The 17,613-nt window shown below is 32.2% G+C and overlaps 1 protein-coding gene across 2 annotated transcripts in view; it reads left to right on the top strand.

Moving 5' to 3' along the window:
- Nucleotides 1-17,613, top strand: part of LOC118189880 (pancreatic triacylglycerol lipase-like) — a 66,729-nt gene that overhangs the window by 12,367 nt on the left and 36,749 nt on the right. The window contains exons 2-3 of one of the 2 annotated variants that reach the window (XM_035360578.2): nucleotides 7,851-8,125; nucleotides 14,277-14,423. In XM_035360578.2, coding sequence (XP_035216469.2) covers nucleotides 7,851-8,125; nucleotides 14,277-14,423 — 422 coding nt within the window. The remainder of the gene's footprint in view (nucleotides 1-7,850; nucleotides 8,126-14,276; nucleotides 14,424-17,613) is intronic. The other variant, XM_085807308.1, reaches the window with a different exon arrangement.

The following is a 17,613-nucleotide window of genomic DNA, read 5'->3' as shown; positions in this document are numbered from 1 at the left end:
CAAAAATTACTCATATACTAAGCACGTGTTATAGATGCATTATACTATATTACTTTTGGCAACATAAATTATTTCTCATTTGAATTATAACTGTTATAAAAGCAAGTAATTCGGTTAAAAAGTAAGAAAACCTTTACTCCACTCATAGCATATCGAAATTTTGATATCGGGCAAGGCCATAAAAATAGTAATGTCCCAATCACGCCATTGTCACTCTGCCTTTCTGCACTAATTCAATAGAAAAATTATCATTTATCTAGATATCATTATCTGAAAACTTAAGTACGTTCAATCACATATCTTAGTTTTCACAGGAAAAGAAACAAAGTATCTAAATCCTTTATACATGAACAAATGCATTTAAGCTGAGACGCGGTCGCTTTCTAAGCCCTAACCAAAATTCAGAACGTCAGTTGCATGCATTAATCAATAAACAATAATTAATCAAATAAAAAGATAATTATATCACATTTAATTAAATTAAGTATTTAAAAATGAATAATTTTACTGTTACAACGGCATGGGCATATATTTCCAATGCTAATGCTCTGCTAAATGCTGTCGGAAATTTTCAATAACGCAGTACAGTAAACCAGGCACGATATATATTATACCATGAAATATTCAGCAGATAACTCGAGAAATTTGTCTCAAAAAGAGATTGTAATTTTATGAACTTTGGTTTTTCCCTTTCTGTGAGCTATTTTTCGTCCAAACTGTCTTATTTCGTTTCACACTCACTAAACTTTGTGTCTATTGTTTTCCTCAATTTTTCTTCTATTATACGTGTGCTATGTGTTATTCTTTTCTCTGTTTGAACATTATCTTCTTAACTTCTTTCTAAATCACCTTCTATAGCATCATTTTCATCACTATTACTAGCCAGTAAAATATTCCGTTCTTTCTTCAAGTCATTATTGTCGCTTACGTCATCAGAAAAACTCTATTTTAGCTGCAACTGCAAACAGAACGAAAATTAGAGCAGACCAGAGCAAGCAGGGGAATGTTAAACACGAACATTATCACCCCGGAAGCTCTTTCGAGGTGTAGATTACTCCTATCATATTGCAACAAGGTCCTTGATCAAATGATATACAATCAGAAGGAAAGCAGAGTAGAAACAGGGAATATTTCTAAAACACTACAATTAAATAGAGAGTACTTGTCATATACATTACAAATAATGTACTACTATATTAGGCAGGTCATTACTACTAAGTTAAGGGGACTATTAAAATTATCTGTAATCTTCGGTATCGGTATAAAGGATTAATGCAAAATTAAACTATAAAATATATAATTCTTCTCTATAGACTAAAGAAATTTGTTACGTTTTATTTATAATCAAAAGAGGCCTTTTAAATTTGAGGGTTTAACAAATTTGCGAATCTACCACAAATGTTTTGTAATGTAACAATTAGAGATGAGTATTTTAATCTAGATTTTTGCGTTTTTCTTGACATGACTTGATTTTTGTAAGTTATAATTAGACTTTTCACATTACAGCTCAGTCCACGAGAGATTCCTACCTGGAATGCATTCGTACATATCTATGAAGAGGAACTGGCTCATATTCTTACATTATACGTCGAAAAAATGACGAAACCTCCCATGCAGCCAGCCCATCCTCAAGAATTTTAATTCCTATCGAATTACCAGTAGTATCGTACTACCAGCAGTTTTACCGTTCGGTCGTTGGTGGGCTGTTTCTTTTAAGTACTTAAATTTATTATTTCTCTCCTCTTTAATTACCCTTACCATGAATGCATATTCTAGATGGGCAAACTATGTGGTTTCAATCTCTCCAATTCTTTGTCAATGTTGTATTAAACACTCACGTGATTCATATTGATAAAAGCTCAGAGAAAGAAAACAATATCAAAAATATAACGTTCCTTTCCCTAGATCCTTTCTAACATTTCAAGTGCCACCAGTGTCAGAGTGGTTAAGACGGTTGACTGCTGGTAGTACGACTCCGGTTCGAATCCAGGCGAACGGGCTGGCTAGGTGTTTCGTTTTCGTTCCGTGTAGTTGTTTTCCTCATACGTAATGCGAATACTAGTCAGCTTCCCTTAATATGTTCTCTACGAAGGCATCCAGACTGCCCCCATGTGCTTTGCCATATTAAAAAACTTTACCATGCTATGCAACAAATAGACTTTTAAATTTTCGTAGCCTCCGATTTCCGGTAGAGCAATATGCTCATGAAATATGGGACATAATTTAGTACTTAACGTTTTATTTACTTTCATTATTCTCATGAAAGTAATGATTATTCTCATATTTTATTATTCAGATGCTTTTTTAATTGCTAATAATATATGGGGAAAATAATTTCTTTGCCTAATATAAAGATACTTACTCTGCCTATTATGTTTGAAATCATAAATTAATGATATTAGGCGGCAGCGTAGAATTCTTAGCGTATCAATAAAATCATATATTATGAGACAAGAAATGTGTTAATTTACCATTTTTATTACATTCTGTGTCAAAAAGAAGTTACAGGAATGCTATTTATCATTAGGTGTTTGAATATAACCACTTGTCATGAGATGGCCCCATTGCAACACACATTCTTCTAAGCGCAGTTGAAAACTGGCTACTGCTCATTGTAAAATATCGCCTGGAAATAAAAGTGACTGCAACTCTGATGGAGTCTTTTAATTCCAATACTATGGCACAGTGTGTTCGGTAAATTAATGCAAAAACTCAGCGAATATTAGTTCGGAGGGCCGAGGTTGTTGAAAAAATGTCAACATCTTTTTCTTCATTTAGGCAGTAAAGTTAATCTCTGCCGAAATTTATGTTGCACAAACTACGTTTATACAGTAGTAGTCTTGTCTACCTTGTCTTACTGGAATCAGAAATGATACATATCCATAGTATCCATAACTTAAGAAGATAGAAGCTTTGCAGTATCCTTAAATAACATTAATTGGTAACAACATTAGCCACATTCTCGTCGTTGCCAAAACGGGATGCTGTCATTTGATAGAAGTCATTCACTGTACTTAATGAGATGAAATGTTTACCCTGTTATAACTTTTATGTCTTTTTATATATGATATTTTAACGTAACTATGAGAATAACATAATATTATCTTAAGTTTACCGTTGCGTTATTCTCACCTTTCTCCTTCTGACTTACATCCAATTTCATACAGTTACTTTATAACATAAATATGTTGGCCAAAATCAATCTAATCTGAGCATGCTATATCGATGCTGCGACACTGAAACAATGCTATCAGTCAATTAGCCAACTGCATGGATTAAAAAAAATTATAAAAATTGGGCAGAATAAAATAAATTTATATTTTTAATGTGCGTAAAATAAGTAAAGTGCTCTTGCATTGACTGCGCTTTAAAACCAGTTGAGGCAAGTAGATAGAATCCTCCGGCATCGCTACATTTGTCATATTTTTTATTCTATTACGGGAAGAGGTGTTTTGTAGACCTTTGTGTGTGTGTTCATCTTTAAATTAAACACATTCCAGTTAACTCTTCAATGTTTTACTCATAGGCGTTCATCCTAAAATAAATAAGCCTTCCTTTGTATCAATGCCCTTAGAAAGTCCTCTAGGAAGGCATCAATCCCTTTAGGCAGATAGCCCTCGTGTGTTTTGCCATAATTTAATAACCCTAACCCTAACCCTTTATTAATCAATTATTTTACATTTAAAATAGATTTACAAATATCTGATCCATTTCATCATTTGGTTGTTGAAGTATAGGCTAAAATTGAGCTAACTTTTAGCTTTAATATTAAAAAATCAAAGTGATTTAAAACATTTTAGTCTTAATTTATAGCATTTCTTCCTCCAAGAGTTTTTCCTCCCTTCTGTTCTTTCTTAGTTGTTGATTAGGAGAATAAAACAACTTCTCGATACTTTCTCTTATACGTAATTTTGTTGGAAGCCACCGTATCTTCTTACTAATTGCGCTTATGATGAAGTAACATATTTCATTTTTGTAAAAGGAACATCGTTAGAAATAATTGCAGGGTGTAAGCATATAAGACCGCAACAAACAAAATTCCAAGTTTTTTAATGAACTTCCCATTTATATAACTATTCGAAATTTTCAGAAATTATATTTGATATGAAAAGTATTTTAAATAAATTTGAAATCATCATTATGGTACACTATTTCAAATTATCTTTATAATTAATTAAAAATCTTTCAGTATTGATATCATGGAAATTTTTAATATTAAACCTGAGTTTGCCACTATTTATAGAAATTCACTTATAAAAAATCAAACATTATTTAGCTATCAGAATGAAAGAGAAGCATGCCAACGTAAAACTTACAATTAGGAGAAAGAAAACAATCTTAGTTTGGTGAGGATTTTGAATCAATCTTACCGATCTCGAGCGCGTACCTTCTTCTTCAGGAACAAATTTGCGTCTGTAGAAGAGGAACCTGTGATCATTATTTATAGGATGACCCATACATTGTAGATGTAAATCATACGCCGAGGATTTTTAAACATTTTAAGGATTCTAAAACTTTTATTTTTAAAATAATTTTAAAATTTGCAAGATTTAATGCATTGTAATAAATAAAATAAAAAGAAACAGACATGGACATAAAAACTGTTAACTTATTCCCATTTATTGCCATAATTAGAGAGGCCATATATGTCCTCTAATATTTAAAGTGTTTTTCTTTTAAACAGTTACAACAAAGTTGCACATGAGATTACAAACTACATTATACATTAAAAATATGCCACAGTAAAACTGCATACATCACAGGACTCTATCCTGCAGCGGAATTTAGCAATATAATAATTTCGCTCAATCAAGAATTTTTCTTTGTTTTAACAAGTGAACAGTATTTATACAATTAAAAAAGAACAGCATCTAAGAAAGAACAACACATTCTCGACTAACATGTGTGATACACGTCATTACGAACACATTTTATTTTTTGTAATAATGATGTAAATTCTTTTAAAGACTATGAGTTATGGTGTAAATGCTTTTAAAAATTGAAAAATTTCAAAAGGTAGTAAAACTTATCCGTCCTCAAATTTAAACCTCAAAATTAAACAACAGGATTTTATAATTGACACTAAAAATATAATAATAAATTATAATAATTTTATAGTGTTACTGAGATAAAGAAACATTTTTATTTTCTTAAATAGTTATTAATATTAACGTAATAAGCTACTATATTTATTGAGAAACAAGATGCTAGAATATTTTCTTTAAATTTAAACTGCAACCTAATTTTATGTTTTAAACACCTGAATAAAAAATGCTATGTTGAAAAGTATTATGATAATCTTGCAAATCCAAAAATTGCGGAATTTAATATAGCTTTATAATCAGAATTACTGAAAATACGATATTTATCAAATCATTCACCGCAATTATTTAAAAATCTGTTAACATCCTAATTATTAAAACTTTGATCCACTTATTACTAATTTGGAACAAAACTGAATATCTTTTAAAGTTATATTGTTTATTTAAATATCAGTATACTTTATGAATATTGCGCATACGTATTTTTCCAATGTCATAAGCCTAAATATATATCGAAATTAATAAACTCAAACATTAAACTGCTTTATCGCATGCGAGTGATAGATACCAAAAGAGGAATATCTTTTTACTCTTTAATTTTTCGCCGATTGATACCATTTTACCGATATCTTTTTATCATTCCTTCTACGCAGTTGAGAACTTTGTGTGCACAGCAATTATCACTTGACATTATTAACCCCAGAACTATATCTCGTAAATTTGAAAATCGTAGCTTAAATTTTGTTTAGTTTGTCTATATAACATGCAGCAAACAGATAGAAGTATTTTTTATCAGTTCCTTACATATCTATAGTAAACAAATCTTAAACATCAGCCGAGTAGATAAAATATCGTAACATTGACAGTTGCGTCTCCGATTCCTTTTCCGTTGGGTTAATTTAGAGGTGTTATGGTATCTTCGTTACTTCCTTAAGTGAAGTTTTATGAGGACAAATGCGAGTCAGCTCTATCCTCACAAAATCCTTTATGAAGGCATTCCTCCAACAGAAGAAAACCTATTCCTGTTTTCCCATACTAAACTACCTAATTTATCTACCATAAGAAAAATCAATGCCATGGAAAAGCTATTTAAAGTAAGCACTCACAAAGTAAATCAAATAACATGTTTCTTAATACCTTAATACAGTATCAAAAAATACAATCACAGTCAATATGATAAGTTGTGCTTTACGACATTCGTATGTATAACTTTGATAAATCGTATATGACGTTTTACAATTTTTATTTCTCTGACAGAAAACATTCACTTCAGTTTGAAATTTTTGTTTCATATTTAATAAGCTTTTGTTCCTTCGCCTTGAATCATTTCATGTGGCAGTTTGGAACATTCTTCTGACAGTTTAAGAACCCATCTGGAAGTGCCTGATATAAAATTTGCAGCTATGCTTGTTTGAAGTGTCATAACCATATATACTAGTGCAACACAACATTTTAGAAACTCTGTGAAACTAATTTCATAAAACATTTGCTTTTCACTAATACAAAATTTATTCATTTTCAATATTTCGTTTAGTAAAGAGATTGAAAAACGGAATTTGAGTATTTCATATTTTTCAGATTAGATCAAAGTCATTGTTAATAAATAGCTGACATTTCTTTCGACTTACTACATAAATTACAACCTAAGAATTGATTTTTCATATTTAATTGCAATAATGCTGGTATTGAAACATTTATTTTGGGTCTGTAAAAATGACTTATACACTACCTAAACAAGAATGAAGAAATAAATATAACGACAAATATATGATTTAAACAAGAAATGCACAATAAATTAACGCAAAACACATTTAAAGTGGCAGCAGTTTTGAATACTTTTATTTTCCTCTGGCAGATTTAAAATAAAATTCCGTAAATTTACATCATGAAACATAACGCGTTCATTAAGTTATTCACTTCAGCTAATAAATTATCTTCATTACGTAAAGAAGACGAAAAATTTTCTAAACGTTTAAGTAGCTAATTTATTGCCCAACGAAAAGTGAAAATTATCTTAGTGATTGATAAGTATTTTATTTACGTAGAGTCAAGGGAATCACTGGCGTATTTATTTTGTAGAGATAATAATATAAGAAGTTGATCATTAGCGGAACCACTCTTCAAAAACGTTTTTATTATATAGTTTTTAAGAATTGCTTCTCTTTTCTACATTACAAATTTAATTAGTATGCAGTGAAAGCACTGTAATTGCTAAGTACATAATCTTACTTACTAGTAACCAGTAAAAACTAAGCATACCTGTTTTTTTTTTTTTTTTTTTTTTTTCCTTTCATACAAAGTAATGAATTACGAGGTGTAATTAAATTATGTAAATACGGCTTTTTAATTAAATTTTAGCGGTAGCTACCTTATTATATATGTGTTTGTTGCTATTGTAGATACAGTTTAAAAAACTAGCTTTCTTTATTTAATGAATAGATCATTTCAGAAGAACATTATATAATGCAGAATACACAATGTTTATTTACGCACATGATTATATATTAAACATTTAATTATAAATTAACAATATACTATTAATACTAAAGATCTCAAGCATTTATTCATTAAAAAATATATACATAATATTTAAATGAACTCTGCAATTCAGTTCAAGTCAGTTCACAAAATTAGCTGTGTTAATGTGTAATAATAACATCATGAGAGGATATTAATTGCGATTCTCTTCTGTAAGCGAACTAGAACTGTATCTTCGTTATTTTGCCTTTTAATTATTTTTATCTTTGATAAAAATGAAACTAAATTTTTGTAACCTCACATATTACTTATTTGTTTCTATACACACAGAAGCCAAAGAAGTTTGCATGAAAGAATTAGGATGTTTTGCAATAACTCCTGATTTCAAGCACATACTTCATAGGCCCATTAATGTGTTGCCAAATGACAGAGTCGCCATAAACACACGTTGCCTTCTTTATACTAGACGCAACGCTAAAGAACCAGAACAGCTGTTGCCCAATAACAAGAAATCCATCTCAGAATCTAACTTAGATGCTAAAAATCCTACAAAGTTCATTGTTCATGGATTCATGGACAGCGAAATTTTTGGACCTTGGATGGCAGTAAGTAAAAGACATTAAGTCTATAAAAGTGAATTTATTATCTTTCATTTTTACTGTCATAAGTTTTCAAAAACATTAAAAGGTGCAGAAATATATTATACGTCTATCACTTTTAAATCTGGATGCAAATAAAAATAATGAAATACGAGTACAAAACTGGTGGTATAAAAGCTGTACCAAAATTCATTGCGGTCAGCGGCGAGCAAATTATTATTCTACACTGACTACCAATAAGTATTTGGACACCTATGTAAATAACGATATCTGCGGTTCTAAGGTACGTCACGGACTCTGCCAGTATATAACATGTAGGAAACAGCATCGGCTTTAGTCGCATGCGAGATGCCTCGCAGTTCGGAGCTCTCTGATTTCGAGAAAGGTATAATTATCGGTATCACAAATGTGGCCGATCCGAGACATAGCTAGCGATCTGAAGTACCCAAAATCGACAGTGGCCTATGTGATTAAGAAGTGGAAGGTGAGCAGTGATTGTCGGAATGTGCCCCAAGTCGGCAGACCAATGAAACTGGGAGATAGAGACCGACGAGTGCTGTCCAGAGAAATTCAGAAGAACCTCACCCAACAGATGACCCTCATCCGCGAGGAGTTTCAACAGGCATCCGGGAGTATTGTTTCAATGAATACCATTTGTAAGGAAGCACATCTGCTTGGTTTTCATGGTCACGCTGCTGCCCATAAGCCTTTGATAACAAAGTCCAACCGCGCTGCTCGGTTAACGTGGTGCAAAGCACATCGAAATTGGACCGTAGATCAGTGGAAACGGGTTCTTTGGAGTGAAGAATCGAAGTTCATCCTTTACGTTCGGATGGCAGGGTCTGGGTCTGGCGTCTACCTGGAGAACGTCTCCTGCCAAAATGCATTGTGCAAACAGTCAAGTTCGGCGGAGGTGGAATTATGGTCTGAGGGTGTTTCTCCTGGTATGGGCTGGGACCCTTGGTCCCCATTCATGGTAAGATCAACTCCAATGCCTACTACAATATTTTGGATGACAATGTGCTTCCTACGTTGTGGCAGTTTTACGGGTTAGACCCCTGTTACTTTCAGGACGACAATGCCAGTTGTCATGCTTCGACGTTAACTAAGGCTTGGTATGGTGCTAATGGAGTTCATCGAATGGACTGGCCTGCCCAGAGTCCAGACCTGAACCCTATCGAGAACCTCTGGGACGAGTTGCATCGCCGAATTCAGGGGTGCACTACCCGTGCAAAATCGGTGAAGGAACTTCTATGTCTTCTCCAAGCCCAGTGGAAGAAAACACCACTAGCTGTCATACAAAGACTTGTGGAAAGTATGCCCCGGAGGGTCCACGCTGTAATTACCTCTCGTGGAGGCTCTACCAACTATTTTGAATAAAGTTAGTTTTTCTTTTCTATCACAGGTGTCCAAATACTTATTGGTATATGTCAGGGATAGGATTATATTACAGATATCTACTAATTTCAGTCACAGTGCAAATGTTTGTATAAGTATTTTATTAATTAACTGTGTTTACAAAACGGATGAATTAGACATAAAAATTAAAATACGAATAATCCTGTAGCAAAATACGTCATGTAGCGCATTAGAAGCACCTTTCATTAACAGTAACAATTCTGCAAATATTCATAGTTTCCAGTGATATATATCACAATTTAAATATATTTTAAATTATATCACTAAAACATAATATTAAAAGATGAAAATTAGGATTCACTTAAATAGCATGTTTATTGCTTTTAATCCAGCAGCCTGGTATATAGCATTTCAAATTTAATCAGTTTCTGACTGCTTATTAAACAACTGTAGACTGATTAATGTTAAAAGATAAACTAAAGATCTTATGCTTTTCCAAATGGCAATACTTCGAGAACTGGTTATTTGAGAGACCACTATGTTAAGATAAATGGTCCTAGTTTCGTCCAAAAACAACTATTATCAAGATGCATGGGTATTAAATGCAGGATAGCGGTACGTAACATAATAGTCCAACAATATTGTAAAAGATTTTCTAAGGACGCTTCTAATGTCGAAAAAGTAAATTTATATATAATTTATATATAGTTCATTAAAGGACATTGATATTGCTTTTAAATCGCTCAAGTAATTAAGCAATGCATATAGTCAAGTAGTTCAGCAATGCATAGTCGAATGATAAAGTCAATAATATATGCTACACCGAAATGTACTACTTCAGAAAACTGTTAAACTGCTTGCCATCGTGAATGATAATTAAAAATTTCGTGAGTTATGGAATGAAAACACTTGCCAAGTCACTTTTATTATTAACTCTTTGGTGGCGTAATATAATGTAACGAGATGAAAAAAATGGAAAAACATAAACGTTTACATGATTTTCTTTTACATACTGAAAGAGAGAGAGTAATGTATGTTTTGGTTGAATGCGAGTAAATCTAGTTAGTGTTATAATAACAGGATATTGTTTATAATAATCATTCCTTTTGGTTAGTTGTTAAATAACGCATAATAATCCGATTTACTGGTAAATATTCGAAATTATAAGTGAAGTCTGATGAATGTAATAAAAATATATTGAAGTCCTTAAACGCCTAAATTACAGTTTCTTAAGTAGACGTATTACAATATGTGGAATTTAAAATTAACTGAAATCAAAGTTTCCTAACAGAAGGTATGAAGACTTAAATAAAAATTTCCATGCATGGTAAATGGTTTACATAAGTATTAAATTTTAATAGAAATTATGACAGCTATAATATTCAGGTTGTAAGATTTAGTCCTATTTTAACCATATTTTAATATGTTTTCAAATGGATTGTCATCTGTTGAGTTATGTACCCATTTTCCTTAAATTGAATTACTTTTATTCCTTCTGGTTATTATTTGTTTTAAGCCAGATGGATAATATATTTTCCAAGTTCTGGTTTCCTCTTATATAGAAGTTTTGATTCACTATATATCTTGTTTTTCATGAGCAATTTTGAGATCATCCCACATTTCGCCAACTTTAATAATTTTGTTACCGAATTCCCGATTATTGACACTCTGAAAGATGCTCGATTCTCTAAATACTTTTAAATGCATTCTGTAAATGTTTTCTCCCGTTGGCTTTCTTTAAGCTCTTAAATTAATAAAGTCTTCGCAATCCATTATAAATTTATAATTTCAGTCCGCTTGTGAATGAATGTCAATCCGATCGCTAGGACATCTCAAATTCAATCCATTGATTTTAACTGGTTTAAAGGACCATTGTTTGGAAGATTGTAAGATTTTTACAAATTTAACAAAGATTTAAAGAATGACAATTTCTACCGTAATGTTTTGATACTTTGGCTTAAATTCTCATCATTTCTCTTTCGTCTTCCATGGCCAACTGCAACATGGATTTCATAAATCATTTGAAAATTCTCTATGAAATTGCAATGCATAATCTTTTTTCTTTTATTTTTAATTGGTACGATGTGTTTTGCATCATTTCCAGTTCTCCCAGTATAGTACATTGATAGTCTTTGGTAGACATCTGGTGATTTTCTAGAAATCTTCTCTGTGTTGTTTTTAACCAGGATTTGGCAATTCGGTCCCCTCATCCCCAGTCGCTTTTTGAAAGGGGTAATATGTAAAGTATTTTCTCTATCTTTTCCGAGTGTCTTCTTGGTGTAACTAGAAGCACGTCCGACGCGTTTGGGGGAGGTAATGACTACGAAAGCATTTATGTCTCCTGCATCGGTATAACCTAACGACTCTACAAGTGAGAGCTTTAAAAGCAATTATGTTTACTTCTTAATAAACTTTACTTCATTTTTAATAATGCACCTGAGTGATATAACTTCTAATATCTTTAACTGGCCCATTTGTAATATAACTCAGATAATTTTTATAAAAATCTGCCATTCAATGAGACGGTAACAAAGGTGTATTAGTATATTTAATAAAAGATATTTCTGTCATATGTTGCGCAACTCGAGACATAATAATCGTTTTCTCTCCAGCTAACAATAACTTTATTACATTTTTTATCTTTGTTGTTGCTGTCAGGACGTCTTATTTATTTACTTGGAGTCTATACTCGATTTATCTTCTTCTAATCTAGTTTCTTGGAGCTAATTCAGCCGTCATTTAATTGATTGTGCAAGCGGAAGTTGTTTGTTAACTTAGGTCTGACACTGCTTTGTACAGCTAATGGTGACTCTGTTTCTCACCACCGTAACGCCCACATTGGCTTTTCTGTTACGGTCGTCCTGCTTTCTATAAACGCTGAGAAAGCACAGTAACAGTAGTACTGAATGTGGTAAAGAAATTTGAACAAACAAATGACATATAGTTAATTGCTTTTCAAGAGTTGTTACAGTTTTCACTCTATTGAGTTCTTTGATAGAGTTCTAAACATATATAATTGATAGAGTTCTAAACATATATAAATTGATAGAGTTCTAAACATAATATTAATTTTTCAAAAACAAAAGATGAAATTTAGGAAATTAATATTTTTTTCCTTCTTTACAGAAATTAATTTCCTACTTTTCAAAAGATTAACAGCAATCAAGAAACTTTATTAGTAGGAAATGGAAGTCATAAATCATTAAAATAAATAGAAATAGTCTTTAGAGGAAAGAACGTGGGTGAAAATTCATTAAGCATTACATCGTTTTCCGAAATGGAAAACTAAATAGTAATGTTGCTATTAATAACTTAGATATGGAAGCAAATTAGTAATTATTTTATACTCTTTCTCGAAATATGTCTAGCATAAGCGATAGATTAGTGAATGATAAAAATCTTATTGTTAATTTGCAAATAAAAGATTATTCTGGAGCGAGGTAAGTAATATATGATGTTAAAAGCATTTTTACTAATCACAATGAAAGAGCAAATATTTATGAAAATTATCAGATTTATCATAAACAACATGAATTAGATGCATAACAAATTACAGCAGTAAGGATGTTATTTAAAAGTAAGAAAACGATAATCATCAAGCACATAGCAAATAAATTATTATATTTCTTTTCAATAGCTCAGTTATTTAAGCAATATACTGTTTTAATTTAAAAGGTAAATTAAACGTCTTAGGTAACGTCAAATAACAACCCCTTTGAGAACTGGAAATTTGACAGAGTGCGCAGATGATAAAAAATAAATATTAAACTTTACTTTATGGAATTACAATTTTTCTTAAGCCACGTGGGTGAAAAATGTCCAGGTGTCGTAACAAAACGGAATACAACGATGACAAGAAGTGGAAAGATTAAGGAAGGATTTTAACATCTATTCTCTACTGTTAAATTTTGAGGTTAAATTAAAAACATCAATGTTAAATAGCAAAACTTACTTATTGTTTCTCATCGTTTTATTAAAATTTCATGTTTGATGTAATGCATTTATATTTGTTGGTTTCTCAATTTAATTGCACGCAAGAGAAATTTCTAACTGTTGCCATTCTCTTAATCAGCTGTACCTATTGATGCATCTGACATATTAATACATTTTCTTTACAAAAAATGACAAATTCCCTTTAACTAATTTCCCTGATACTAATTTAAGTTAATAACGCTAATAAAGTAAATAAAGATATAACAGTAACTCATGCAAGTGTAGCCATAATAAGTAGTGAAATATTTCATCTTCATCACGAAAAATTATTTCCTTCGGAATTATTTCATAAATTAATTATCGTGAATTTGTTGCATGAAACTTGAGAACTCAAAGCAAGTATTGTAATCCAAACCTTTTGGAGGGAGGGAGAGCGAGGTAAGATCGCCAATCCACATAAAACTTAAAAATTTAGCATTTTCTACCAGTAACCACAGATCAAAAAATTTTGAGTTGTGGTGTTTCTAAGACTTTGTTCCGTTAATTTAGAAAACGTTTCGAAAATATGGCTTACAAACGCAGCTGACTATAAAAGGGAAATACTTCAACAGTTTTGCAAATGGCTATAAAGCAATTAACTGAAATAGAATGTAGTATTACATTCTATCAGTGTTCAGTATTTTTCCCTTGCTTAGGGAAATATTATTTTATTTTTTCTTTGATATGAGTGGCTTTGTAGTGCTTTACACAAATACAACCTAAAACAGGACATTTTTATCGTATGCACCATATTTATGGAACGTGCTTATGATATGTAATACTTATGGAGCATTGAATTTATAAGTGTGCATAATTTATTTCTCAGAGAATGAAAGACGAATTCTTGTTGCACGGAGATTATAACATCATAATCGTTGACTGGAGTGGAGGGAATAAAGCTCCTTACTACCAAGCAACAGCTAATACCAGAGTAGTGGCTGCAGAAGTTGCACTAATCATCACAACTTTGGAGGTAAGTTAAATGTCTCGCAATATTGAAAACTATATTACAAGATTAGTTTTGCGAATTAAAAATTTTAATAATCTAAAATGTATAATTCTTGATATTCTAAGTCGGGAAGATAAGAAACTTTTTTTAATCCCAATGGAGGGCCCCCTCAGCCGACTTCGGCTTGGTCACAACCAAGAGCAGATGTGGTGGTCATTTTACTATGGAGGCACCTAATAGGTGGTGCCACCTTTGCCTCCTATGAAGGGACGGAGAGTTACAGTCATGGCTTCTCCAGGATACGAACCCGGGCCTTTTGGTATAGCAGTTGGCTCCCCTAAACACTATACAATAATGGACGGCAAATAAGAAATCTAATACTAAGATAATGTTTTGTGATACAACATTTTAGCATTTCTGTGATATTTAGAGTCTACAGTTTTTCAACTAAATATTACTACCACATAATGTTTTATTATATAAAATTTTAGCACTTTTGTAATATTTAGTGTCTGTAGTTTTTTCAACCAAATGTTAACTATAAAAGCTTAATATATAATGAGACATTCAAATGTAAATGTTGCTGACTGCACAAATGTAGTAAAGAATAAAAAATATGCGAAGCTGAAAACACTTACCACAGGAAGAAAAGAATAGTAAAATAAAATCAAAAAATAAAGATGCTAAGCAAGGCATTTAAAATAATATGGTTCGATATTCCATACCAGTTCTCAAAGAAATGAAACTGCATTACGCTATAATAATTAAATAATATATTTCCCAACAAAATGAAGTTTTAAATTTTAAATGAAAATATTAAGAGCGAAACGCGAGATGATTCTCACTGCTCTGTTTCATGGCTCAAAAGCTCCCTACTCTGTTTATAGAACAATGTTCAGGTGATAGGAACCATTTATTATCAAAGAAGACAGTTATTTCTATTTAAGACATCTATTATTTTATTTAAAGAATTTGTTTCCTCCCTTGGGATTTTAATGCTCTTTTTATGCAGAAGATTTTCTGCAGAGCTTTACCAACATTTATCATTATCTTTTAAGAGTCTGAATTAGACAAATCTTCCCATTTTTCAGTATTTTAGAAAGGAATTACCTTCTAAAGGAATTCTAGAAAGGTGCAATTTTTGAAATACTCCTGGTATATTTTGCTGCTAGTTTTTGTCCATTAAGAAAGTGTGTGTGTGTGTGTGATTATGGCAAAGCCTCGAGGGCTATCTGCCTAAGGGGAGGGATGCCTTCGTGGAGGACTTTCTAAGGGAAACTGGCTCGTATACACGTTACACATGGGGAAAACCACGAAAACGCCCATGCAGCCAGCCCGTTCGCGGGATTCGAACCTCGGACCTAACTACCAGTATTCAGCGACTTTACCGCTCGGCCGCTGGTGGGCCCCCATTAAGAAAGAAGGATGTATTTAGAATATGATATTTCCTGGAAGATGCATATAGTTGTCCAGATTGTAAGCATATTTCATTTAATGTGGTACAAGAGTAGTATAAACTGCGAGTGGCATGACTCAAAGTTTCAAATCACACGTTCAGCTTCTGGTATTTTTTGTCGCATTTTTGAGTTCCCCACGAACTGCAAATAAGCATCAGTTTCTTGATTAAATAACAAATTCCTATATCCCGATTATTACAGATAAAACATACAGCATAAAATTGATGCACTAAGGCTAAATAACATCGCTCGTTCTAAATACTAATGTTTCTATTTAAATCGAGGATTTAATAATATTGGCTAATAAACTGAGCTTTGTGTCATTTTGATTCTGGGCTATGAATTTCGTCAGCGACATTCGATAACAGGTTTTTGATTTCTTCAGTCACTTTCTTTCCTGCCTATAATCCTAGATTTGTTTTGTAAAGATTGAATCTTATGTGCATCATCTCCTTCTTTACGATTCTGAGGTGGACTGCTATTAGTATTCATAACTTTCTAAGTTCATGAAAAAAAAAATTCTTAACTTGTCTGCTTTTCCTTTTGAATGAGAAAAATAAACTGTGATTTGTCTCACAGTAACATCGAACAGAACGAATCCACTAATTTTTTCGCGACAATGAGAGTCTGCCACTAGCATTGGGCACTTCACAGGTGACAATCTTAATTTGCATAATTTCCTCCCAGTTTTGAAGAATCCCCAGGGAACCGATCCAAGGGTTTACCGCCCTTCTTTCACTGCCACCAAACCTCTTTAGAGGACTTTCTTCTCACCGCGTATTGAAATGCCGTCATGCTGCAAAGACAATATACACTTGCAAAAATCCTCGACATCCCCAGGATTTGAAAACGGTCCTAGCGTATATTAACCAGTAGAACTAACCATTATACCGATCAATGCGGCAGAGATAAATATTGTCTTTACTATCACTTACCCGGTATGTCTGTAATACTGCAGCTGTTTTTACAATTGCGCAAACCAAGGCGATAATCTAGGAGTGCACAGATAGGGTAGCTCCTGTCTTGCTCCTAAATAAAGGATAAATCTTTAAACTATTTGTGTTTCTTAATTATAATAAAATATTTCTTAATTCAATATTAAATTAATAACATTTCTATATTATAAATAAATATGCAATGAAACCTTTCATGGGAACAACAACTTACAGATGATCAGCCATGCAACTGACCAGTTATTTTGAAAGAACATGTGAACACTGATATTAAAATCTCTAATAATCTGGAATCATGGATGATCCTCTTAGAGAAATTTCACTTAGGGAGTCCAGCAGTAGCCGACTCATATACATACAGTGATATTTTCAGTTGGGTTACTTAGAACGTGATGATGAAGTGGATGCGTAAAGATGTAACTGTAATCATATTCGGGTGAGCACTTGAGAATTTATTCGTGACAAAACATTCTTATATTAAAAAGATACATTACTCAATTGGCACAAAACACGAGCCCTTCTTCAATAATTACATTCATATTTCACATATTTATAACAATTTGTTTGACCCCACCAGTAGCCAATACATTAAGACCACTGGATACTGGTACTTTGACCCAGATCTGAACCCAGGCAAACGGATTGGCTACATGATTGGCTATCAACATGCGTAAGGTGAATGCAAGCTAGTTTTTCTCAGAAAGTCCTCCACAAATGCATCTCTTCACTTAGGCAGGTAACCCTGCTGTACTTTTCCATATTAAAATAACCTAGCATAAATTAACCTAGCAATATATTTTAGTA

Source organism: Stegodyphus dumicola, chromosome X1 (genome assembly GCF_044657685.1).
Source record: "Stegodyphus dumicola isolate Sdum_Otavi_A_Nest chromosome X1, ASM4465768v1".
Lineage (NCBI taxonomy): Eukaryota > Metazoa > Arthropoda > Arachnida > Araneae > Eresidae > Stegodyphus > Stegodyphus dumicola.
Note: the sequence above shows the minus strand (reverse complement) of the source record. Positions and strands in the feature narration are given on the sequence as shown.